At 40.6% G+C, this 26,071-nt stretch overlaps 1 protein-coding gene across 1 annotated transcript in view; it reads left to right on the top strand.

Moving 5' to 3' along the window:
• The first annotated feature begins 8,339 nt into the window (after positions 1-8,339).
• The window catches only part of C8A (complement C8 alpha chain), a 64,023-nt gene continuing 46,291 nt past the window's right edge, over positions 8,340-26,071 (top strand). The window contains exons 1-2 of the mRNA XM_047792371.1: positions 8,340-8,520; positions 24,103-24,205. Coding sequence (XP_047648327.1) covers positions 8,444-8,520; positions 24,103-24,205 — 180 coding nt within the window. The 5' untranslated portion in view covers positions 8,340-8,443. The remainder of the gene's footprint in view (positions 8,521-24,102; positions 24,206-26,071) is intronic.

Below are 26,071 nucleotides of genomic sequence, written 5' to 3'. Positions count from 1 at the left end.
AGTCCTGCAGCTCTGAGAGGAAGGTCTCAGATCGGGATCATAGACGCCTAAGATTTCAGACTGGAGGCTTTAGAGAGGAACCAGCCCGCAGGTGTGGACACTGAGGTGACTGTCCCAAGGTCACTCAATGCCATCCTGCAGAGACGGGCACATGCATCCCGAGGCCTGGCTCCTGAGCTTCTGAGCTCTCCATCCCTTCTCACCCCCAGGCATCTCCCTTGCGTGTCAGGTGTGCAGAGCTCCAGCCCCTGCGGGTCCATCTCTAAAGTGGCTTCTCTGCCTGGTCTCAGTCCTCCCCAGTGCATCTTCCTGGTGTCCCCAGAGCACAAAGGACAAGTATGATCCCAGAGCTCTGTTGCTTCAGTTTATTCAGTAGCCCCTCCATGTCCTTAGGGGCGAAATCTAGGTCTTAGCCCTGCCAAAAAATAAATAAATAAATAAATAAATAAATAAATAAATAAATAAATAAATAAATAAAAGGCCAGTGCTTCTGCCTATCCCACCAGGTAGCTCTTAATCCCCAACCTGGTCAGGTCCCTTTGCATCTTCATGGTTCTGCTCGTGCTGCTTCCTCCATCTGGAGCACCCTTTCTTCCCCTATCTGTCTAAACAAACTTCTACCCTCCTGCCCCCACTGCCTCCTTCAAAGCCCAAATCGCACAGAAGCAGCCATTCCTGATGCTCCCAGCTTGGCCCCTGCAGGTCCCCATGGCACACTTGGTGGAGGCAAGGCACGGTGATGGCCAGGGCTGCCTTCTCTTCCCCCACCCCTGAGTATTTAGTGCCCCCACAGTACCCCACCCCGACCCTTCCAGAATGAACCTAGTAACTGGCTGGTTATGACACGGAGCTACTTCGTGGTACAGTGCTAATCAAAACATGCTTGGGCAGCCTTCCCAGAGCCTGTGGTCTGACTGAGCAATCCACTGGGTCACTGTTGGCTTGAGGCTTAAAGGCGCTAATTTTTTTTTTTTTTTTTTGTCATTTGTCTTTTTTAGGGCCGCACCCACAGCTTATGGAGGCTAGGAGTCAAATTAGAGCTGCAGCTGCTGGCCTACACTACAGCCATAGCAGTGCGGGATCTGAGCTAATATCTTTAAGAAGCCCTGCTTAAGTAGTAAATACCTATGGCTAAGAATATAGGGATGCCTAACATACAGAAAAACGGCACACGTACAGGTCTACTGTATCCGTTTCTCAGTGACGCTACCTCCACTACTGATCCCACAGATGGCATGTGACACCAGCTGAGAGCAAGCCCCACCCCACCCCTGAGTGGTCTCAGGAAGGTGTTTGGAGCAGAGGGTCATGACAGAGCAGGAAGTGAGAAGATTACAAAGAATAACATTCTGCATCATGATTTTGCCTTGGAACACCTGCTGATTTAGGTCAATTCAACAAATATTTATGAGGTGTTCTATGTGTGCCATATATATACATATATGTGTGTCTATATGCCATCAAACCCATCATGCCGGAGGGGCAGTTAAGGCATAGCTTGTCCAAAGTTGCACGGATGGTTCATGAGGGTGCTGGGATTTCAATCCAGGTATGTTGGACTTGAAAACTGCAATCTTCCTACTGTGCTACATAAAACATACCTACTACATGCCAGCACTGGGGATATAAAGGTGATTTAAACATGGCCCCTGCCCTCGAGACGCTCCCAGTGGACTGGGGAGGGGGAGATAGAAAGGAACCAGCTCTGTCAAAATCCTACAAAAAGCTGAGCAACTTCCAGTGAGCTTTGGCATTGTTTTAGTATCTGTGGTCCCTTTTTGCCTACCCCTGAAGCTCAGCAAGTCAGCCTGGCTATGGAAGGCTAGTTGCAGGGAGACTCTGGGCCAGCATGGGCCTTGTCTTCCAAGAGCCACAGAATCACAAGTGGGCAGTCTTTCAGAAAAGGGGTGTGACCAGGGTGCTGAGGGAGCAGCAGAGAGGGTGCCAGTGCATCATGCTGTGAGTGAAGGCATCACAGACACAGAGACAACTGATCAACCCGTGACACCCAGAGAACTTGCTCAGATGTAAGATGGACTCTGATTTTTATGGCAGCCAAAGTCTGAGAGGAATTTCCCAAAGGACCACCTGGATTTGGCCAGAGCTGCTTACACTACTCCTTGCCTTCTTTAGTCTTTAATTTCTACACCTATGAGCCAGACACTGACTCCCTCCCATCCCACCCCTTAAATGCAAATGCAGAGCTTCGCCACGAAGTGGGAGCAGTAGGCATCCTCTAGCCCACCCATTGTAAAGCCTCTGCTTGAGCCCAATTACTCAAACCAGCCCCACTTCATTTCCAGCCCAACACCTACCACTGATATCTGTTGGCCGCAGCCTGGAACCGATGAAGCAGTCAGGAGGAAAAGCCTATCTCAAAGATGCGCAGCCTTACAAAAGGTCGAGAAAGAAGGGTAGGGAAGGCAAGGCAGTGGCCATGGACCAGGGCAGCTCATTTACTGGCTGCAGACTTTATACTAGGTCTTGTATTGAATATTTTGCCAGTTTCTTCAGGAAACAGAAAGTCATCACCCAGCCCTAACACACACACACACACACACACACACACTCTCTCTCTCTCTCTCTCCCTCTCTCACACACACACACACACACACACACACACACACACACTCTCTCTCTCTCTCTCCCTCTCACACACACACACACACACGCACACACACACCCTGGAGAGATACCTTAAACAAACTACAAAAACTGCTGTGGCATCCACATGGCCTGGCAACCAGGAAACTGCCTCGAGTGAAACTGGGCACAGCCCTGAGGGGCTCCTGGGTACAAGAACTTTTCTGTGTCCCCCATTTCTTGTTCTTAGGAAATGGGCCTCATTCAGCCACCATGACCTTCTCTGAGTTCCTAAGGAGAGGTTCAGGCAGTTGCTGATCTGGGAAGGTAGGAACAGTTAAGCAACAATAGTACAGCCTTAGGGCAGGATCCTGGGTCCCTCTCAAGGAATCCACATAATAACATAGGCATCTTACACACTTAAGAGAAAAGCTATATTCGTTATGCTTCTTTTAGAAATGAATACTTTAAAACTGAACAGCTTAGAGTCCTTCCTTGTCCTCCCTGGCTTAATTGCACCCTTTAGCTTAATTGTAAGCTAAAGATTAGGCACCCCAAGCATAATTGCCTGTGGGTTAAAATTATTAGCACATGATGTTTTTCAGGAACTTTCCCAGTTCGTTCTAATCTCTGATCAACATGCCCTTTTCGCAAGCACTCTTATTCTAGGCAATAACCCAGAAGATTACCGTCATGATCATACTGAGACTTCCCGACTCCAGCTTTGGTGGCTAAGAGTCCACCAAAGAAAAAAGAATGCATGTTTATTCCAATCCTGATTCCTATCTGAAAACCTGTTTTTCTCCTTTGTACTGTAAAACTCCTTGCAATTCTTTCCAACATTGGGGGGGGGGGGCACAGTTTTTAAGGCATTCACCTGCTGTGGGCCCCCCCTTTGCCTGGCAAAGCAATAAAGCTATTTTTTCTCCTTTACCCAAAACTCTGTCTCTGCGTTTCAATTTGGCACCTGCAGACAGAGGCCAAATTCTGGCAACAGCAGAAACTTCATTTGCTTCTGGCTATGGCCATGGGGATTGGCCATGCCCTAGCTGACTTTACTACTTTGAGTTGCTCTCCAAGTTTTCAACACTTGCCATGCTAGAAGGGTCCTGGGCAGAGATAGAGAAGCAGGCCCTCTGCCATTTTGTCACCTAGGCCCCAAGGCTAAAGGCATCCTATCAGCTTTTGCTGGTAGCATCCACCTTCCAGGTGGCCTTAAAATCAGCCCAGGATACCTGGACATGAACCTCCTGCACTTCATCCTCCTTCATGATTCTCTTTGCCAGGCTTTGCCTTTCTTCCACTCTCCCCTTCATTGGTACTTCGATGCAAGCATCCATGCTTATGAAAGAGACAAACAGGTAGGGAAGGAGGTACAGAAAGAAGAGTAAGGATTGTCTCAAAAAACAAGCAACTGCTGTTCAGAATTCCCAGTTGAGGATAGATTTCCTAGTTTCCTCTACAGTTCTCTAATCCTATCCTGAGAGGTATTATTTCATCAATTTTACAGACGAAGAAACTGAGGCTAGGAAAAATGACTGGTCAATGGTGTTCTTTCCATTCTAGCAAAATGCCTCCATTTGCCTTGGATGTGCAGAATTTTGATCTGTCTGCACTGAGCAACCTGCAGGCCCAGCATAGGGGGAATGTGGCCTAGAGCTTCTGAAGCTTTTCAGAGAGCACAGATAGGGCTGTCACAGTCTGGGCCAACACAGGCTATTTTCCACTCTGAGGCCATAACTCACAGGCTGATTTAGATAGTGGAAAGTGTTTCCCAGAGACAAGCTATGTGTTTGCAAAATGAATTGCCCTCTCACTCTCTATTCTGCATGGTATTTTATGACTATCTATCTTTGATAACAGAATGCTACAATTAAGGTGAAATCTGCATATGCAAACTTAACAATTTTTTGGCATTTCCCATTCATCTTAGAACATTTTGGCTGAAAGCAGATGAGTGCCCTGCCCCCACCTCTCTCTCTCTCTCTCTCTCTCTCTCACACACACACACACACACACACACACACACAAACACACATGCACACATTCCCTCCCTGTCTCTCATGTGCTCACGCACTTAGTCATAGAGGCAGGGAATGATCCCATTTGACTTGCCTTCTCTATTGATTCTATGCTGTTACTCTCTCTCCATTCATTTTATTTTGCTATCTTTGTCCCCCAGAAGTGATAGTCATTCTCTGAGCTAAGGTGTAATAAACAGAGAACCAAACTTGGAGCTAGAAGACCCAGGCATTAGTCCTGATACACTGCTTAATAGTTGTTTGACAAACCAAAAACAATCTCAGGGAGTTTCCATCATGGCTCAGTGCAAACCAATCTGACTAACATCCATGAGGATGCAGGTTTGATCCCTGGCCTCGGTCAGTGGGTTAAGGATCTGGCATTGCCATGAGCTATGGTGTAGGATGCAGATGTGGCTTGGATCCTGTGTTGCTGTGGCTATAGCTATAGCCTCAACTGTAGCTCTGATTTGACCCCTGGCCTGGGAACTTCCATATGCCGCAGGTGTGGCCCTAAAAAAAAGAAAAGAAAACAAAAACAAGGAAATCTAGAAACAAACTTATACATTTAAAAATAAATAAAGCTATGACTCTGAAATTCACCAGCTGTGTAACTGCAAACAAATTACTCAACTACTCTGAAACTCAATATCCTCATTTTCAAAACAGCACTATTATTTCTGGTCTTGTAGGATCACCATTATGATTAAATATATTAAAAAAAGATTTTTTAAAAACATGAAAAGTGGCAGGCATAGGGCCTGGTACTCTCTATGTATTCTTCCATTTTCAATCTTAATCAGTCTCTCTGACCCTCAGGATTCCCTTCAGAACAATGATATTTATCTCACAAGGTTCTTTTGAGAATTAAATGAGAAATAAACCTGAAACTATTATGAAATTGTAAAGTATTTTTAGTCCTTTGCTCATTCACTCTATCAACCAATATTTCATAGTGAAGATTCAGGGTCAAGGGATAGAAGTGAGCATAAAGAAGAAGCAGACATTGAATTTACCCTCAAGAAACTTTCATTCTCAAAACCTGCCTACTCCGTTGGAAGAATATAATATGAAGCAAAAATGAAAATTGCTGGGGATGTGCTCATAAGTTTCAAAGATAAAAAAGAGACATCTCCCCAATGGGGCCATCAAGCAGATGCAGCTTGGACCCACATGGCTGTGGCTGTGGCGTAGGCTGGTGACTACAGCTCCATGATGGACCTGCTCTTTGAGAGGAGGGTAGCAGCTCGTGGATAAAAGTAGTTCATGTTCAGCATGAACAAGGTCCCAGCAGTGAGAAAGTGTGAACAAGGTAAGTGGAATCTAGCCTATAAGGTGGGGAATAATTAGAGGAGTGTGGCTGATAAGCTTGCAAAGATGGGGTGGGACCCATTTATGGTGGAATTTGGACTTCTAATCTTACAGGGAATGGGGGAACCGAGGAAGGTTTCTGCACTGGAGAGTGATGTTTTCATAGCCAGCTTTCCTGAAGACAAATCTCCAGAGAGGTTTGGAGTGGGGATAAATAGAAGCCCCCTAGGAGTCTGTTATAAAAGTTTCAGAGAGAGAGTTGAGGCCCTGAAAGTGATCCAAGGGTGAGAATGAAGGAGAGAAGCTTGGAGAAAAAACATTACAGAAGAAAAATGATAGCATTTAAATGACCAAGTTGGGGGGAGGTGAGTGAGAGAGGTGAGCAGAGGTTAAGGAGGAGTCCTGCCTGCCACTGACAATCTTGGATGAGAAGAGGCACCTCAAGAAGAGATGGTCTCAGAGTTCCCGTCGTGGCTCAGTGGTTAACGAATCCGACTAGGAACCATGAGGTTGCGGGTTTGATCCCTGGTCTCGCTCAGTGGGTTAAGGATCCAGCATTGACGTGAGCTGTGGTGTAGGTCGCAGATGCGGCTTGGACCCACATGGCTGTGGCTGTGGCATAGGCTGGTGACTACAGCTCCAGTTAGACCCCCTAGCCTGGGAACCTCCATATGCCGCGGGTGCCATCCTAGAAAAGACAAAAAGACAAAAGAAAAAAAGAAGAGATGGTCTAAGGAAGACTGCCTATACATAAAAAGAAGAAGAAAAATAATTCACCGGAATTCCAGGGGGCAGGGAAGACAGACCAGTCTTTCTGTGATCTTTCCCAGTCTTGGCACTACTACACTTGGGGCCAGGTAAGTCTTTGTTGGGAGAGCTGTCCTATGCATTTCAGGTTGTTTAGCATCCACTGGATGCCAGCAACCCAACCTCCCAAGTTGTGGCAACCATAAATGTCTCTGGACATTTCCAAATGTCCCCTGAGGGGCAAAGTCATCCCCCGTTGAGACCCCTGTTGTAGGGAGAGGCCTGGTCCCCATAAGAAGAACCACAGAAATGCCAAAGGAAAATCTGAGCTATACTCCCTTTGCAGGAGGCGGGGGGCAATGGACCTGTGTCGGAAACTTGGACTTTGGATGGAACAAGGAGGGAGATGGCTAAGGAGCTTGTGGAGAGAAGTGGGTTCCAGTTGTGCCACCCTGAGCTGCCTCAAAGGTGTCCCGATATTACCCCCATCACATCCATATCTTCAGTAAAAGCATTAGGAGGGATCAGTCATGACTGGATTACTTGTGGCGAAAGGAAAAAAGAGAGTTTTTCAAATGGGTCAGACAGAATGTAAAACTGCTGCCACGAGAGAACCCAGACATCAAAAGCAAGAGAAAGAGGGAGGAAGAGAGACTCAGCAATCCGGGGCTGGAGGGGCTTTCCAGGACCTGGAATGGGTATTGACTTCTGTCGACTCTCCCCTCACTCTAGAAGAAATGGAGCCCACAATGACTGGGTGCCATGTTTGCATTTGTACACACTTCTTGCGCGCACAAGTTATCCAGTACCTTTTTTTCATAACTTTGAGATTGATAAGGCCAAACCTGCTAATGAGAGAATCTAACTACTGACAAAGGCGTCAAGATGGCTCCATTCTCGGGCAAGTTAGCTGACCTCTCTGGATCTTCATTTCTTCAACTGCAAAATGAAACGAATCCTTTCCATTCATAGACTTGTTGTGAGGAGTAAATAAAACGAGACATGTGAAACGTCTGCCACATGTGCAGTTATTGCCTATCCACCTCTCCTTATTTAATTAATTTGTGACCATGTCCGGAACAGTAAGAGAATGGATGTAGATATGGTGTCATCGGTCCCATGATTGGTTGTTATTAAAGCTCTAGAGAATATGCTTCTGGAGGTGTTCATTTAAGGCATCTGGTTTCCTGAAGACACAAATATTCTAGATGGTAATGATACTGCACGTCTGGATGGGAAGTGGAAAGTCCATTTCAATTACCCACACTTCTCAGGCTCCAGGTGTTCGGCAATAAATTGTAGAACTTCTCCATTTGATGGTTAGTGTTTTCGACATTTTGCTGCAAGTTTATGGGTGAGTCAGTATTAGCTTTTTTTCAGCCAAGCAAAACAAACTCATCTGAGCTCAGAAGTCCCACGAGCCTGTAAAAAGGGCCACAAACTCTGGAGATATATTTTGGTTTGTCTTTTTACTCATTCTGAAAATAAGATCCCTTTGCTTAGCTGAAATGAGTTAAATATCCTCCTCTCCTCAACCCTATGGATATTGCTTTTCAAAAGGTCTGAAGGACAGTGGCCTTTGGTGTCTAGAATTTTAGGGTGTTTGGCTAATCAATATCCTAGTAAGTAATTAACCACATCTGAATGAGAATCAAACAAGTTCTGTTAGTTTCAAACATTAGATAGATCTTCTAGGTCCTGGTCTGTAGACACCTCTTACTTCAACTCCCTAAGTGGTTTTAGTCCTTCTTTGTAATATAGGGTGGTGGCTTCTGGATGAGATGTTGGCTGTTGCTTTTTTCATCTTGTCTTTGATGACTTGTCAGCCTGGGGTAACCATACAGGAGAAGGTGAACCGGTGAGTTGGCCAAAAGACTCTGAAAAATGTGCACTTAGGGATGACCTGGTGGGGAACTAAGATACTCTCATGTTTGATACAGGCTATTTTAGGATAGAATGTGGCCTCTTTCCGTGTTATTACTAGTCCAGGGAAGCAGTCCAGACCAGTGAAAAGAGCATCCACTTAGAGTCAGATGGGCCTGTGTGCAAATCATAGCTCTAATACTTAGGAGCTGGGTCATCTGGAGGAAATTGGTCTCTTGGAGCTTTAGTGTCTCGATATGTAAAATGAGAATAAAAATGCCTCTTCCATAAGCGTTAACGAACTTGAAAAAAGACCCTAGATATAAAATATACTCAAAAAATAATAGTTCTCTTGAATGATATTAGACAATTAACCTCTGCTTATTTATTTGTGAATTATAAGAATACTCATCTCATGTTTTGGGAAGATACAATTAGATAATACATGTAAAATTGAGAGACCGTAGAGATGCTGGGTCATTTCCTTCTACAAATGAATTTTACCTTTTGTTATGGAGTAATGAATGAAAGTGATATTTTCATATGTGCAATGCATTTTACCCATTCTGTTTCCTTGAATATCCCAAACTGCCTTCATGTTTTTTGTTTTTTGTTTTTAATCTTAACATCAAGTATTTTGTGGTACTTATATAGCCCCTTATTTTGCCTTAGGGATAGTTTTAAAGTACTCCTTCTCTCCCAAATATTGCCAATTTTAAGTAGAGTTATTTCATTCAAATTCCTGTTGGATGATTCAATTTTGAATCATTATTGCCTTTTTTTTTTTTTTTTTTGACTTTTTAGGGATACACCAGCAGCATGTGGAGGATTCTAGGCTAGGTCAAATTGGAGCCACAGCTGCAAGCCTATGCCACAGCAACGCAGGATCTGAGCCGTGTCTGTAACCTACATCACAGCTCACAGCAACGCCAGATCCTTAACCCACTGATTGAGGCCGGGGATCGAACCTGCAACCTCATGGTTCCTAGTCAGATTTGTTTCCGCTGTGCCATGAAGGGAACTCCCATTATTGCTTTTGAATGCTGGAGCAAGAGATGTTTCCTCTAAGCAACAGTTCAGAAGGGGGGGAAGGCATTTTTACAAGCAGTTAATTTTCAACTTGTATTTAAAGCAAATACAATTTTGAAAAATCAGAAAAGTCATCTCTAATAATTAGAAGATAAAGGCCAGAGAACTGTGGTAAAGGAAATCTCTGCTGAGATACTCTTAATTATAAAAGCTTATCATTGTAATCCTTTTTGAAAATGAACAAAGAGTCTTGATGTTTGATGAACTTATCAAATAAGACAGACCAGTGAAGAGGCAAATTTGAAGTCAAGGCAAAAGAGAACCAATTAAATAGGTTGCAAAGTGCTGAAGTAGGCAATCACGAGATCTTTGTGTCTAATGCCTGTGTGTTTGACCCTGGCCTTGCAAATGCAACGCTACATGGTGAAGTGATATTACTGGGCTCAAGTTCTGGCACTAGCATTTATTATTTGTGTGATCTTAGGCATGTTAAGTTTTCTGAGCTGTAAAACAGGAGGCAAGTAAGAGGAAGAATTAAATGCACAAAAAAGTGTGTAGAACAATGCCTGATACTTAGTAAGCGTTCACTGAAAGCTGTTGCCAGTGGTGTCATGTGAGTGTTGTCATTTTTGGATACTTGTGTTTTCTCTGATGGTTGACAAAAATTAGAATAAACTTACAATGCGCCAAATAGTTTGGATCTTTTGGATTAGTCTTTAATTTCAAACTTTAAAAAATTTAACAATGGTACTTATTTTTCCCAAATAAAACCTTGTATAAACTCTAACAGATGAAAACAGATGATATACATTTACATTTTAATGGTATACATTTAATTTTATAAGCTTATGTTTACTATTATGATAAAGTATATTGTCGGCGTGTTATTATACCATTAGTATAAAATCTTAGAAAAACGGGGTTGTTTGAGAAAAATATTTTAAAACAATGTTGAGGAGGAGAAGTTATATTATTCAGCCTCCAAAGTCAATGGATCTCTCTTATGTGCCTTATAGAAATAATACATTTTAGTATGTGCATTGCTTTAAAAAGTTTAAAAACATTTTCCAAACCTTCGCATTTACTGAGATTGGTTTTATGGCAAAGACTATGATCTATCTTAGTGAATAGTTCACATGCACTTCAAGGTGGGTATTCATCTGCTGTTGGGTGTAGCTCTAAAACATTGTCAAGTTGGTTGTCAGTGTGGCACAAGTTTTCACCTCCTTGTTCTATCAGTTAGGGAGGGAGGGATGTTGCAATCCCCAACTCTATTTGTGGATTTGTCTATTTCTCCTATTAGTCCGATCAGTTTTTGCTCCATGTATTTTGAAGCTCTGTTATTATCTATCCATCTATCTATCAATCTATCCACCTATCTATCATCTATCTATCAATCTATCCATCTATCTATCTATCTATCTACCTCTATCATAGAGGTTTGTTGCCCCTCTATGAAAGGCTTTCATTATCCCTGGTATGTGCATGGTGAGTTTTTTTTCCAAGATTTTATTTTGGAAATAAAATCTGACTCCATATTTTAAACATGCTTCATGTAGATGGCATATAGATGAGTCTTACTTCGTTATCTAGTCTAAAAATCTCTGTCTTTCAATCGCAGAATTTATACTACTTATATAAGATATTATTACTGATATGCGTGGGTTTGGATCTATTTGTTTACTACTTGTCTAGTATTCATTTTTCTATTTGTTTACTATTTATCCCATTTATTCTTTGTTTCTGTTTTTCTTTTTTGTCATCTTTTGGGTTTCATGTTCTTTAATTCTAAATGATGTGTTAGCAATTTTACTTTGTTTACTCATTTATTTTGGTTGTCACCCTAAGATTTGCAACATTCATAATTAATTCATCATAGCCTACCTTCACATAGTATCGTAATGCTTCTGATACCATTTTGATTCTTCTTGAATAAATATGGTGCAGAATGAATTTTGGTGAGGGAATTATCCATTTTTGTTAGTCCGAAAAATTCTTTATTTTACCTTTATTTTGAAGGATACCTTTGAAAAATACAAAATTCTAAGTGAATAGTTTTCTCTTTTTTTCCCACATCACTTTGAAGATGCCCTTCCATTATCCTCAGCCTGCACAATCTTTGAGGATAAATCTATTTTGTTATTCTCTGTGTGTCATATTTTTTAAAAATCGACTGCCTTTAATTTCCAGCCGTTTGATTATGATGCGCCTTGGTGTGGTTGGTTCTATGGATTTATAGTCCTCATCAAATTTGGATAAAATTTTTGCCATTATTAATTCAAATATGCTTTCTACCCCTATTCTCTCCTTTCCTTCTGATAGTCCAGTTGCAGAGACATTAGATTACTGACGTTATCCCCACAGATCATTGCAGCTCTGGTTTTTGTTTGTTTACTTGTTTTTGGCAGAATTTTTCTGTTTCATTTTCTAAAGCTTCTATCACTATACCTTCAAGTTTACTATTTTTTTCTTCTGCAATGTTTAATCTGTTTTTTAGCCCAGCCAATGAATCTTTCATTTTTGTTATTATAATTTTCAGCTTCAAAATTTCATTTGGTGCTTTTTATATCTTTCACTTCTCATCTTGTTCACAGTTTCTCTTATTTTAATATACTTTAAAAAACTCTTTTAAAATCCTTGTTTGCTACTTCTGCTACTTTTATTTCCTAGGTCTTTAGAATTACAAAGGATTCTGATATCTACTTTAATCCACTCATGTTACAGATAAGGAAACTGAGTCCCAGAAAGACAAGGGAGTATTAAATAGCAAACAGGCCACTCCTCTAGGTATTTTATGAATGTTGATCAATTTAATCTTCATTCTATCCCTCTAAGATTATTGCAATTATTATCCCTTCCAGTTGAGGGCCAGAGAGGAAGCAAAGCGTTTTGATATGTAAATCACTCAGCGACCTAGAGGCACAGTCAGGCCTTCTAATTCCCAGATCTGTATTATTACCACCATGACTGCTACTCACACACACCAGAAAAACCATCTTCAAAACAGAGCACCCATTTGGGTAAGCAACACAAATATTTAACTTGGAATTAGGATACCTACACATTTTTAAAATAACATTTCCAACCAAACATTTCCACTGATGAAGGACAAACAAAACTCTTAGGGGAATTAAAGAAATATGAGTGAAGACCTCAAATGTAGAGGAAAACCACAGGGTCTGTTTGTTTGTTTCTTTAAATAGGCCATATAGGCAGTGGCTCCTAATGAAATTTAAATCACAATCCTTTTTTTATTTTCTTGTTTTCATGGGCATCAGAGTGTATCCTGGGCCAAGGCCATGTGAATATTTTCTATAGTTGTCTACATGACTGTAAATCAATATGCATTTAGGCCACATGAAATTTTAGCTAATATAAACAACTGAATTAGTGGATGTGACTCAAAGTGAGTCCTGTAAATACAGACACTTATATTTGGGGTAATTAATCTTTAGCTATACTTCAGGCAATTCTGGGTGTGGACTTTGGTGTGAGATCAACCAGGGCTTAAGTCCTGGCTTCACCACTTGTGCCTGTGGAACTTGGGTAAGTTACTTAAAATCTCTAAGACTCAACTTTCTCATTTATAAAACAGAAATAATACATATTTCATAGAGTTCCTGTCAGGAGTTAAAAGAGTTATTATATAGCACTGAGCACAGAACCTGGCACATAATAAGCTTTTTAGAAAATTATAGATTCAGTGCAATTCCTATCAAATTACCAATGACATTCTCCACAGAGCTAGAGCAAAATATTTTAAAATTTGTGTGGAAACACAAAAGATTCTGAATAGCCAAAGCAATATTGCAAAATAAAAATGGAACTGGCAGAATCAGGCTCTTGGACTTCAGCCTATAATACAAAGCTACAATCATCAAAACAGTATGGTACTGACACAAAAACAGAAATATAGATAAATGGAAAAGGATACAAAGCCCATAAGTAAACCCAAGCACCTATGGTCAATTAATATATGACAGAGGATGCAAGAACATACAGTGGAAGAAAGACAGTCTCTTCAATAAGCAGTGCTGGGAAAACTGGACAGCTACATGTAAAAGAAGGAAATTATAACATTCTGTAACACCATGTACAAAAACAAACTCAAAATGAATTAAAAACCAAATGTAAGGCCTGATACTATAAAACTCCTAGAAGAAAACATAGGTAGAATGGTCTTTGACATAAATCACAGCAACACAGCAACATCTTGTTTGATCCACCTCTTAGGATAATGACAATAAAAACAAACTAATGGGAGCTAATTAAACTCAAAGTTTTTTGTGCAGAAAAGGAAACATTAAAAAAACGAAAAAACAACACACAGAGTGGGAGAAAATCTTTGCAAACAATGCAACTGATAAGGGCCTAGTCTCCAAAATATACACACAACTCTTACAACTTAACAACCAAAAAACCAAACAACCCAATCAAAAAATGGGCCAAAGACCTAAACAGACATTTCTCCAAAGAAGATACACAGATTTCCAGTAGGCACAGGAAAAAAATGTTCAACATCACTAATTATTAGGGAAACTCAAGTCAAAACCACCTTACACCAGTCAGAATGGCCATCATTAACTTATCTACAAGTAACAATGCTGGAGAGGGTGTGGAGAAAAGGAAACCTTCCCACAATGTTGGTGGGAATGTAATTGGTACAAGCACTGTGGAAAACACAGTATGGAGGTTCCTCAGAAAACTAAATATAGAACTATCATATGATACAGCAATCCCAATCCTGGGCATATATCTGGACAAAACTTTCATTCAAAAAGTTCATAGCAGCACTATTCACAATATCCAAGGCATGGAAGCAACCTAAATGTCCATCAGCAGATGAGCGGATTAAGAAGATGTGGTATATATATACAATGGAATACTACTCAGTCATAAAAAATAACAAAATAATGCCATTTGCAGCAACATGGATGCAACTAGAAATTCTCATTCTGTGTGAAGTAAGTCAGAAAGAGGAAGACAAATACCATATAATATCCATATAATGTGTTGAATCTAAAATATGGGACAGACGAACCTATCTACAAAACAAAAATATACTTGCAGTCATAGAGAACAGACGTATGGTTGCCAAGGATGGGGGAGGAAGTGGGATGGATGGGGCATTTGGGGATAGTAGATACAAACTATTACATTTAGAATGGATAAGCAATAAGGTCCTGCTGTACAGCATAGGGAACTATATCCATGATGGAAGATATTATAAGAAAAAGAATCTATATGTATGTATTACTGGATCACTATGCTGTACAGCAGAAGTGCCACAACACTGTAAAATCAAGTATAATCTAATAAAAATAAAATTAAATGAAAACAAATAAAAGGGTGAAAAAAATTACTTTTATTACTCTATTTCCCTTCTGTCTAATATCCTTTATAGTATATCTTGGAATGCTTTTAAAAATACATAGATTTTGGACTCAAAAGAGCTGTGGTTTGAATTCTTGCTTTACTAGTAACTATCTATGCAACCTTAAGTGCATTATTTTACCTTCCTATGAATATATTTTACCAATCCATAAAATAGGTATAACAATTTCTACCTCACAGGGGTCTAGTGAAATTTAAATTATATAACATAAGGTTAAACGAGATAATATATTCATGCAAATTTTTTTTGGGGGGGGGTTCCCACTCTATGCCAGGTACTGTGCGTAGCACTAGGGGACCATGGTAATAAATATAGTTATGACTTCTGCCCTGAAGAACTTGCAGTCTAGGAGTGGAAATAAAGTGGGAGAGGCTCTACAGATGTGGGGTTATATTAAAACAGGGCAGGTAGGTCAAGGAAATCCCTCTGGAGGAAATGACACTTAACTGAACTGAGAGGGTTTGAGATGAATGAGATGTGATTACTCAGTGTGGAGGAGACAGCACTATGCATACACTTCAAGAGAGCCTGGCACGTGTTCAAAACTAGAAGTTCAGTGTGGAATTCTATGTGTACTTGGAACAGAGCAAATAATTCTTTTCATTCATTCCTTCAGTCATTCCTCTTCATTCATTCATTCAATGCATATTTCATGTATGATAGATGCTAGGTGGTGAACAGAACAGATAATGTCGCGACTCTCATGGAACTTACCGTGTAGTGATGGAATAGTCAAGAAACATGTGAACCAAATGTTTCACTCAAAACTGTGATAATACTATGAATGAAACAAATTGGGTCCTCGGATAAAGAATATCAGAGCAATCTAAAGATACATAATTTGGAAGGAGGTTCTCTGTGGAGGTGAATTTAAGCTGAAATACAAAGGATAGTGAGGAGAAACCCTAGGAAGAGCAAAGGCCTAGACAGGATCATACTAAGTAAGCCAGACAGAGAAAGACAAATATTATATGCTATCACCTATATGTGGAATCAAAAAAAAAAAAAAAGGTGATACCAATTACCTTATTTGCAAAACAAATAGACCCACAGACATGGAAAGCAAACTCAAGGTCACCAAAGTGAAAGATGGAGGGGAGGGATAAATTAGGAGTTTGAGATTGACAGATACCCACTACTATATATAAAATAGATAACCAATAAGGACCTACTGTATAGCACAGGAACTACACTCAATATTTTATAATAACCTATAATGGAAAGTAATCTAAAAAAGATACATATATATAAAGTATGTTACTATGTACAAAAATATATATCATATATGTATATATATATATATGCAAGCATATAACTGAATCACTGCGCTGTACGCCTGAAAAAACACAACATTGTAAATCAACTATGCTTCAATAATAATTTCTTTTTTAAAGCAAGGGGGAGTTCCCATTGTGGCTCAGTGGTAATGAACCTGACGAGCATTCATGAGGACATGGGTTTGATCCCTGGCCTTGCTCAGTGGGTTAAGGATCTGATGTTCCTGTGAGCTGTGGTGTGGGTTGCAGATGTAGCACAGATCCCACATCATCGTGTGGCTCTGGTAGGCCAGGAGCTGTAGCTCCAATTCAATTCCTGGCCTGGGAATTTCCATAAGCTATGGGTGTGGCCCTAAAAAGCAAAAAAAAAAAAAAAAAAGCAAGGAAAGTGGAGAGGTGAGCACATGATAAGACCCTCTTGTGGGAAATGGCTCATCCTATTCATGGACCTGCAGGATGGGAGCAGTATGAGAACAAGGGATTGTGTCCTGAGAAGTCATCAGAAAGGAGGCCAGAGGCCAGATCACAGAGAACCTCAGGTGCCATGATGAGGAATTTGGATTTTAGCCTATGTGTAGTGAAAAATAATAACAACAACAAAATCACTGGAGGGTCTTATAAAGAGGGGTATGATCGGTTTTCTGATTTTAAAAAATCATCCTGGTGTTCCCGTCATGGTGCAGCAGAAATGAATCCAGCTAGGAACCATGAGGTTGCAGGTTTGATCCCTGGCTCACTCAGTGGGTTAAGGATCTGGCGTTGCCGTGAGCTGTGGTGTAGGCTGCAGATGTGGCTCAGTCTGGCGCTGCTGTGGCTGTGGTGTAGGCCAGCAGCCGTAGCTCTAATTAGACCCCTAGACTGGGAACCTCCATATGCCATGGGTGTGCCCCCCCCCCAAAAAAAGAAAAAAAAATCCTGGTGTCTTTGCTGAGAAGGGGTTGGAAGAAAATACAGTGGAACATCTTGGGCAATAGGAGCCATAGCAATTATCTGCGTGAGAGATAATGGTGCCTAAATTTGGATGGGGGCAGTTGAGACAGGTAGAAGGGAAGATATTTGAGGTATATCTTGAAAGCAAAATTGAGAGGGATTTCCAAAGGACTGGATATGGAGGCAAGTGGAAAGAAGGAATGAAAGCCCACTCTTAGGTATTTCGTTCGATCAACTGTGTGTTAGGTTGGTTTCACTTACTGCTGTGGGTAAAACTGAGAGAGGAACAGGTTGAAAGGAGAAAATCAAGAGTTTAGATTTGGAGCCATTAAGTTGCTCATGCCTGAGAGGCACTTAGTGAAGATATCAAATGGGGCAGGTGCATAAACAAGGCAGGATTTCTGGGGAGCGGTCCCAGGTGAAGATCTGGATCTGGGAGGTATGAGCATAGGTGGTATGTGAAGACCAGGAAGTGGATCTCACCTCTTAAGAGTGAGAAAAGCAGAAAGACAGGGAGGCAAGACTGTATCCTGAAGAGTTCTAGTTTTCAAAGACGTCAAAGAAAACCAGCCACGGAGGTCGGAAGGGAGCAAGAATGTGTGGTGCAGAAGAAGTGTGAGAGAAGGAAGATTTCAAGAAGGAAAGAGTGGTTAACAGAGGGCAATTAAGACCAAGCCAGAAAACTTCCTATTGGATTTAGCTACATGGAGGGTCCCTGGAGACTCAGCGCTTTCAAAGTCAAATTTTAAATACCTCCGTTTCATGATGTAAAGTCCATGTAACTGAATGGGAGTGGCTCGAGGTTGTGTAATGATGACAATCAGCCTTGAATATAAGCTGGGCCAATTTATTAGGATCACCCACTTGAAACAGTCAGGGTTGGGCCTTCTGACTCTCTAGTCCAGAATGGGCAGCTAATTAATAAATTGCTGAAGTGGGAGTTCCTGTCGTGGCTCAGCGGTTAGTGAATCTGGCTGGCATCCAGGAGGATGTGGCTGTGGCTGTGGCTGTGGCCAGCAGCTACAGCTCTGATTTGATGCCCTAGCCTGGGAACCTCCATATGCTGTGGGTGCGGCCCTAAAAAGCATAAATACGTGACAGCTAGCTAGCTGAAGTGGCCACATTCTGGGTTCAAGCATTTGATTCACAGATTACATGTTCAACTCCAGGTCCTTTGTCTAAGACTCCACCTTATCTAAACAGGCAGATGGGCAGTGCCTCCCTAGATTGCAGCCCTTTATGGCACAGGCATTCAACACATTCTTGATGCAGATGGAGAGGTCTGATGCGCATGTCTGGGGTTGAGAAGCCTGGAGGGAAGAAACTGACATGTATGTGAGGCCGTTGCCTGGGGCTTTACATACATAATCTCACTCCATATTCAAAACGGTCTCACAATTTATTATTCTGCTTGTTGTTTGGCTCTATGAGAATGGAAATTCAGTAAGTAGCAGAAACTGGATTTAAATGCATGCTTGGCGGACTCCAAACCCTTTTTCTGTTACATCGGTGTTTCCTCAGTTGTGTTACATAGTCTTACAGATATTACGTGAAAAAAGAAATGTCATGGCTCAGTAGTAATGAACCCGACTAGTATCCATGAGGATGTGGGTTCGATCCCTGGCCTCGCTTCGTGGGTTAAGGATCTAGTGTTGCCATGAGCTGTGGTGTAGGTCGCAGATGTGGCTTGGATTCTGTTTTGCTATAGGCCAGTGATTCAACCCCTAGACTGGGAAATTCCATATGCTACAGGTGTGGCCATTTAAACAAAAAAAAGAAAAAAATGACCTGTGGTCAAAAAATCGGCTAAATGCTGGGCTAAGTAAATTAAAATGCAAAACTTCTCAGAGCCTTCAATGTGTTATGAGCATTTTAAATCTCCAAGAGCGGTATGTTGTATGCAATTTTGTCCAAATGTATTCGACCAGGTAACTTTACTTCTTTTCCCCCTCCACCTCTGGTGCATATCTCAGGAACTATTAATCCACAGAGCACATTTTGAGAACCCTGCCCACAGCGTGGTATTCCCTTATGGTGATTCTACAGATGAAAAACTTAAAAGCCAGGGAGTTAAAAGAAACTTGCTCAGTGACACAGTGAGGTGGCCACAAACTAAAGACTAGACTCAAAAGAATCCTGAATCCTAACGCTCTACATGAAAGGTCTTACTGCTTGAGTAAATTTTCAGTAGCTGGGAGATGCTTTAAAACTATTTGCTAAGATTTCTGAGGCCAGAGATTTATTACAGGTTCCTTAAGTAACTGAAAAATTGATACAGTTCTTTAGGAAAGCCACTTGGCCATATGTGTCATAAACTTTAAAATCATTTGTATCTTTCAACTTGGACATCCTATTCTACAAGATACATCTTCAGAAAGTAACTTAGAATGGAGAAACCCTGGGCACCCAACATTCTAGCTGTGTGATGTTAGGGGAATGGGACAATGCACAGTCATCACAGATAGTTTACATTTCTGCTCTAGTATTGAATGGAAACATAAGAATATAAAATGCACTAGTGGGTATGATCTCAATGATGCTGTGAAAATAAAGAGTGAAAGGAAATATAACAAAGTATTAATGGTGGTAGAATTGGGGGCACCTGTTTTCTTTTATAATCTTTCCTGTGTTCTCTTTAGGAGAACGCATGACTTTGACAATCAGCCCAAACCAAACTACATTTAAAAATTCATTGGAATGATAAGAGAAAATGCTGCCCATATTGATATTGGCTAATAGGTTGGAGCCCTGTAATGACTTAATGAATGGGCCCTATGTACCTTCTGTACTTCTGCTTCAGTGATACCATTACTGTGTGTGCTTCTGTCTAGACATCATGTCATAAAGCTTTTAAAACTACAGCAACACAGAGCTGTTCTGTCGAAGCTTTGCTTCCCTCCATTAATACTGTTTCCTTCCATTTTGACATCATAATGCAGTCTCTGTGGGCTGACAATGACATTATCTTGACAATTCGACAGTGAGATGCAAAGCTAACACTAGAGTCATTTTCTGCTCCCACACTTCGCCCTGTACCTTCTCCCCCACCTTTTGATGATTAGAATCCTTGTTTTTTTCCATGTCCCTGTGCTTCAAACTTTTATTATTAGGACAGTCTATCAGCAGAGTGACACATGGACCAAATCTTGAGCCATTTGAATGTCTAGACACCAGGATTATTTAATAAGATGCTAAATGGAAATTAGGTTCAAATAGATTTCTAAACAATGTCATTCTATTTTGCATAAATTGGTTTCATTCTTTCCATCCCCTTCTGATCCTTCCTTATTCCTTTTTTCATTCCTTCCCTCTTCCCCCCCCCCACTCTCTTTTCCTCCTTCCTTTCCTTCCCTTATTATTTTCTTCTTTTCCTAAATATTTACTGCGCATCTTCCTTGGGTCTGGCACCAGGATAAATGCCGAGAGTCTAGCAGCAAACATATGAACAGTACAAGCACCTGCCTTCATACAGCTTATGATCTGGTGGACAAGTCAGAAATTATACAAATATTACAAGTGTGATAATTGTTCAGAAATATGTGCCGAGATTGACCAAATCATATGAAAGATGGTATCTAACCAGTCTGGGTATTAAGGAATATTTCTCTAAGGAAGTGATGTTTATGATGGGACTAAAAGATACCTAGGAGTTAACCAGGTGAAGAGAAAGATAGTGGGATTTTTTCAGGATTGGGTCTTATAGGTAGGAGTGATCAAGAGATCAGTGGGTTCCAAGAATTCAGGACATAACTAAAAATTTTAGATGATGGATCATGAAATCAAAACTGATGATAACGGAAAATGAAGGTAGGAAAGAGGGTTCTTATAGCTAGAGAGAAAGCTCAGGTGTCAGTGGGGGCCCCTTTGAGGTCCAACAAACGTGCATGGGAATCCTTGAGCTTGTAGAAATAGAAGAGGCTTTGGGGCCCCAAAGAACGAATCGCAGGTGATTCATGAATTAGTGATTTGGAGGAAAAACTCTCTCATAGAGTGAGAAAGTTCAGGATATAACCACAGAAGATAATAGAGTCAAGAAAAAGGTCATTCGAGAGGAGGAAAAGGAGCAAATGAGAACACAGAACATTGGATGGTCCATTCATAGGGATGCTGAAGTCTCCTAGAGTGATGAGAGGAACTGGAGTAGAAAGGAAGATGGTGAGCCAAGCGCTGAAGTTTTCTTTGAAGGGATAACAGGGCTGGTGCTCCATACTAGCATTATTTCATAGATCAGAGTTTTCTAAGGTGTGGAGTGCAGATTCCAAGGAGTCCCAAGATATTTTCAAGGTAGTCTGGAGTTCAGAACACTTTTGTAGTAATACTAAGACATTACCTGCTCTTTTCACAGTGTTTATGTTTGCACTGATAGGATAAAAGAAATGGGGAAGAAAACTACTGTAGCCTTGGTACAAATCAAGGCACTGTCATAAAACTCATAGGAAAGAAATTGTTTTACTTAGAAAAGTCCTTCTCAAAAGAGTAAAAAGTGCTAATTTTATTAAACTTCAATCTTTGAATATATGTTATTTAAATACTATTTGTGGTGAAATGGGAAGAATGCATAAAGAACTTTTACTGTACCTAGGTATGACTGTTATCTTGAGAAGAAGCAATTGTTTGAACTGCGAGTCAATATTGATGCTTTTTTCCTGGAACATCGTTTTTACTTGACAGAATAACTGCCAGAGAGACTCTGGTTATTCAGGCTAAGATACTTGGCAGACATTGTCTCAAAAAATGAGCAGAGGGCCTATTACTTCAAGGAAACAAATAGCATTATTTGTTACCAATGACAAAATCTGAGCTTTCAAATGAAAATTAAAATTTTGGAAAACATATTCATTACTGAGAGCTTGAGATCACTGTTAATATTAATGCATTTGACTTTTTAATATTTTATAGTGAAATGTGTGAATATTTTTAAGCTATGCACACTCAGTGAACCATTATTTCCTGAATTACCAATTTCTGATGTTATAAAAGTTATTTATGGGTTCCAAATCCATGGATTTTAATGTAACAATATAAAAAATTTCATTTATAGGCCTTCAGATTGCAATTGCAACTAACTTAAATCACCATTTGTCAAGTTTTGGTAGAGGATAAAAGAATATCCACAGTTATCTCAGAAGACTGCTAAAACACTCCTTAACCAAATATTTTTTCATTTACATAACTGCATGAGGCTGGAGTTTCTTCATAGATTTCAACCAAAGCAACATAAAGCAACACATTGAATAAAGAGGCAGAAACGGCAATCTATCTGCTTTCTACAAAACCAACACCAAAGTGATTTGCAAAAAAAATGTAAAACAACAGCACTCTTTTCTATCATTATTTATCTTAGAAATACATTTTTAAATAAACTTATATATGGTAACATGTAATGGTCTTATTGTAATTGTAATCACATAAAATAAGTATTTTTTTCATTTCTCAGTTTTGATTTTGGATTCAGTGAATATTAGCAGACCTAGTCCCCTTAAATAAAACTCTTTGGAGTCCTCCATAGTATGTTAAAGTACCAAAGGTTTGCAGGACCAAAGTTTGAGAACCAGGTTAAAGGTAAACAGTCCTTTCCTCCCAATCCCAGGGGGCATCATTCATCTTGAGTAGTAGCTGATGGCATAATTAGCACGAGATCTGAAGCACTCCAGCAGCAGCATCCCTGCCATTCCTGCATATGGTAGAGGCACAATACATGTTTATTCTTCATTTTTAAAACTGTGGTTGAATGTGTGTGTGTGTGTGTGTGTGTGTGTGTGTGTATATATATATAGAGAGAGAATAATTAAACATTTATATTTTAAAGACCTATGTGACTGAAGGAGAACATGCACAGATTTTTTTTTTTGCTTAAATTTTATAACTCGAAATTGATGCAGGGAAAGGAAAAGAGTTATGAAAACCAGTGATGGTGGCACAACAATATCAAGGTATTTAATGCCACTGAACTTAAAAATGGTTAAGGTAAAATGTAAATTACATTGTTATGTATATTTTACCACAATAAAATATTGGGAGAAAAGAAAGACCAATAGGCCATATATCTTTTATTTTAAAAATAGCTCATGAAATTCTTAAGGTAAAAAACAGAATCATTCACATATTGAAAGTACTTGTACAGCCAGACATTCCAAGTAAAAGTAACTGTGCATTTAAGAATGTTCCTTTCCTTTTCTGCTCCATCCCCACTTCCCCCTCCAAATAAACTGAAGGTTAAAGGAATTTATATTGTGGTATTGCTTCATATTCTGCAGCCACATGGACCCAGATGTCCAAGTCAATGGGGAACCCTTTACAAATTAAAAAATTAAGCACCTATTCAGCCATACAACAGAAGAAAATCCTACCATTTATGACAACAGGAATGCCCCAGAACACTGTGCTAAGTGAAGTAAGCTAGATGAAGACAATACTGCATGATATCACTTTGATATGGAATATTAAAAAGTCAAACTAGCAGAACCAGAGTAGAATGATGGTTCCAAGGGGCTGCGGGGTGGGGGACAGGGAGAAGGTTGGTCACAGGATGCAAACTTTCAATTGTAAGATGAAAAAGTTCTGAGGTTCTAATGCATGGCATGGTGACTGCAGTTAGGAACTGTGCATTGTACACCTGGAATGTGCTAGAAGCATAAATCTTAGGTGCTGTTAACACACACACACAAAAGGTAACTATGGGAGGCAATGGATATGTTCAGCTCTTGATTGTGATAATCATGTCACACTATGCATATTAAACCATCATGTTATGCATCTTAAATATACCGTACAATTAACTGTTGGTCAATTAGGGCTCCATAAAGCTGGGGAAAATTCAGCATCTGTTTTCATATTACTAAGATACTTTCACGTTAAAAGACCTTTTTGAAGTTATAATTACAAAAATGAAAATGATCACAATAAAAATGTTAAAAATCGAAGCAGGAGTCTTTTCTTTTTTTAGGAGAGTCAGTCGGGCTGTTCTGAGCTCCACCCCCACAGCCGTTTCCTGCCAGCTAAGCAACTGGGCAGAGTGGACAGAATGCTTCCCATGCCAGGACAAAAAGGTGAGACATTTATGACCAGTTCTGGAGCACTGAACATTTGAATTGGGCATGCAGCATTCAACTGGAGATAAGAAATTGGGTCTATAAATCTAGAGTTCTGGGGAGAAAGTGAGTTCAGATATAGGTATTCAGAAGCCAGGTGCTCATGGGCAGCGGAACTTATTTCTGCCTCTTCTGATTTTGTTTATAAGGCATTTAGATGAGGCTGCAAAAGATGTGTATGTTACCATTGAGATGCGGAAAAGTTGCCCTCCAGACATGGATGAACCGACCCCCACTGGCCTCTGCAGGTCCTGGCTAATCTATTATCCTCTAGTGAGGGCCATTTGGAGGGAATAACGGCTTTGGAACAAAATGCCAAGCTTTCCATGATCTATAGGGAGCTGAGATAAACCAAAGCATGCTACCCAGGTTGTTCCTGAGGATTTCATGTCCATGCACAGAGAAGGTGGACACACCCAATGAACAGATATGTGTCTCTCTCAACCATCCAAGTGGTTTTCATTGGTCCAAAATGATCACTAAACTCAGAGGCATAAGAAGGTTGGGAGCCCTCTGCTCTGGCAGGGAGGAATATTAAAATTCTCCATGTTCAGAATCACTGGCTCATGGTGAGAACAAAAAGAAGGCTAACTTCTATTCTGTCTTATTATTTTAAAATCTCCTCAGACAACACATGCCTTCACTGGATGCACCCAGGGTGGGATGTCTCGAGGCTCCTGTCTTCCCTACGTGGTCCACCACTGCCTGAACCTTGTCTACAAGCCCATTGCTGTCAAGTCGGTGTTTCGGCTTTGACTCTGCAGTTTAGATTCTGGCTTTGCACCTTCCTTGCTGTATTACTTTGGATATATCTTTTATCCTCTCAGTGCCTCTGATTCCTAATCTGTAAGTGGGAGTAGAAACAGCACTTACATCACAGTTTCTGAGAGCATTAAATGCATAATGCCTGCAAAACATTTTTCAGGGCATCTGGCACATAGTCAGTATATATTAGCTGTTTCTGTACTTCCTTTTTGTGCCCTGCTCTCCAACTGCACTCCCATTTTCTTGAATCAAGCTCTGTTCTTGTCTCACTGGAGCTGTCGCAGAGTCTGTTCCTTCTGCCTCTAGACCCCTTCCTCAGTGAGACAAGAAAAAGCGCCTTGTGAGAACCACACAGCTTGGACCTAGGTTAGTCAGCTTCCAAGGCAGAAATTCATGATTTTGCTTCTCCCATCTTTGGGATATGCCAAAGAATCTTAGATGTCCTGGTTTAAAAATATCTGGCCCCCCAATTCTCATTCTGCTTTGACATCGTGGATTAGTGTCCTGAATCTGCTGTAACAAATGGCCACAAACTGGGTGGCTTAGAGCAGCAGAAATGCATGGAGGCCAGAGGTCTGAAATCAAGGTGTCAGTAGGTTCAGGTGCTCTCTGGAAGCTCTAGGGGAGAATCTTCCAGCTTCTGGTGGCTGCCTTGCCCTAGTCTCTGCTTCTGCACCTGCGAAGCCCCTTCCCCTCTGTGTGACTCCTTACTGCCTCTATGTGAAGCCTCCCTCTGCTTCCTCCTGCAAGGACATGGTAATGGCATTTAGGGCCCACTGGGGTCATCCAGAGTAATTTCTCAAAATGAATGATGTCTGCAAAGATCCTTTTTCCAAAGAAGGTAACATTTAACAACGTTCTAGGACAAGGACTTTATTTCTTTGTATGGCCCTTATTCCATCTATTATACATTTAAAGTACATCCTAAAGCTACATTTTTTTTTTTTCTCTTGGGTTGCAGTTTAGATAGCAGACACTGCAGGTGAATGATTTACAGTTTAAAACAACATCGATGACCTCCTTAGTGACTCGAAAAGACATGTGTCTTTAAAGTAATCT

This window comes from Phacochoerus africanus, chromosome 8 (genome assembly GCF_016906955.1).
Source record: "Phacochoerus africanus isolate WHEZ1 chromosome 8, ROS_Pafr_v1, whole genome shotgun sequence".
NCBI classification, from domain to species: domain Eukaryota; kingdom Metazoa; phylum Chordata; class Mammalia; order Artiodactyla; family Suidae; genus Phacochoerus; species Phacochoerus africanus.
The sequence above is the reverse complement of the archived record's forward strand: the minus strand, read 5'-3'. Positions and strand labels throughout refer to the sequence as shown.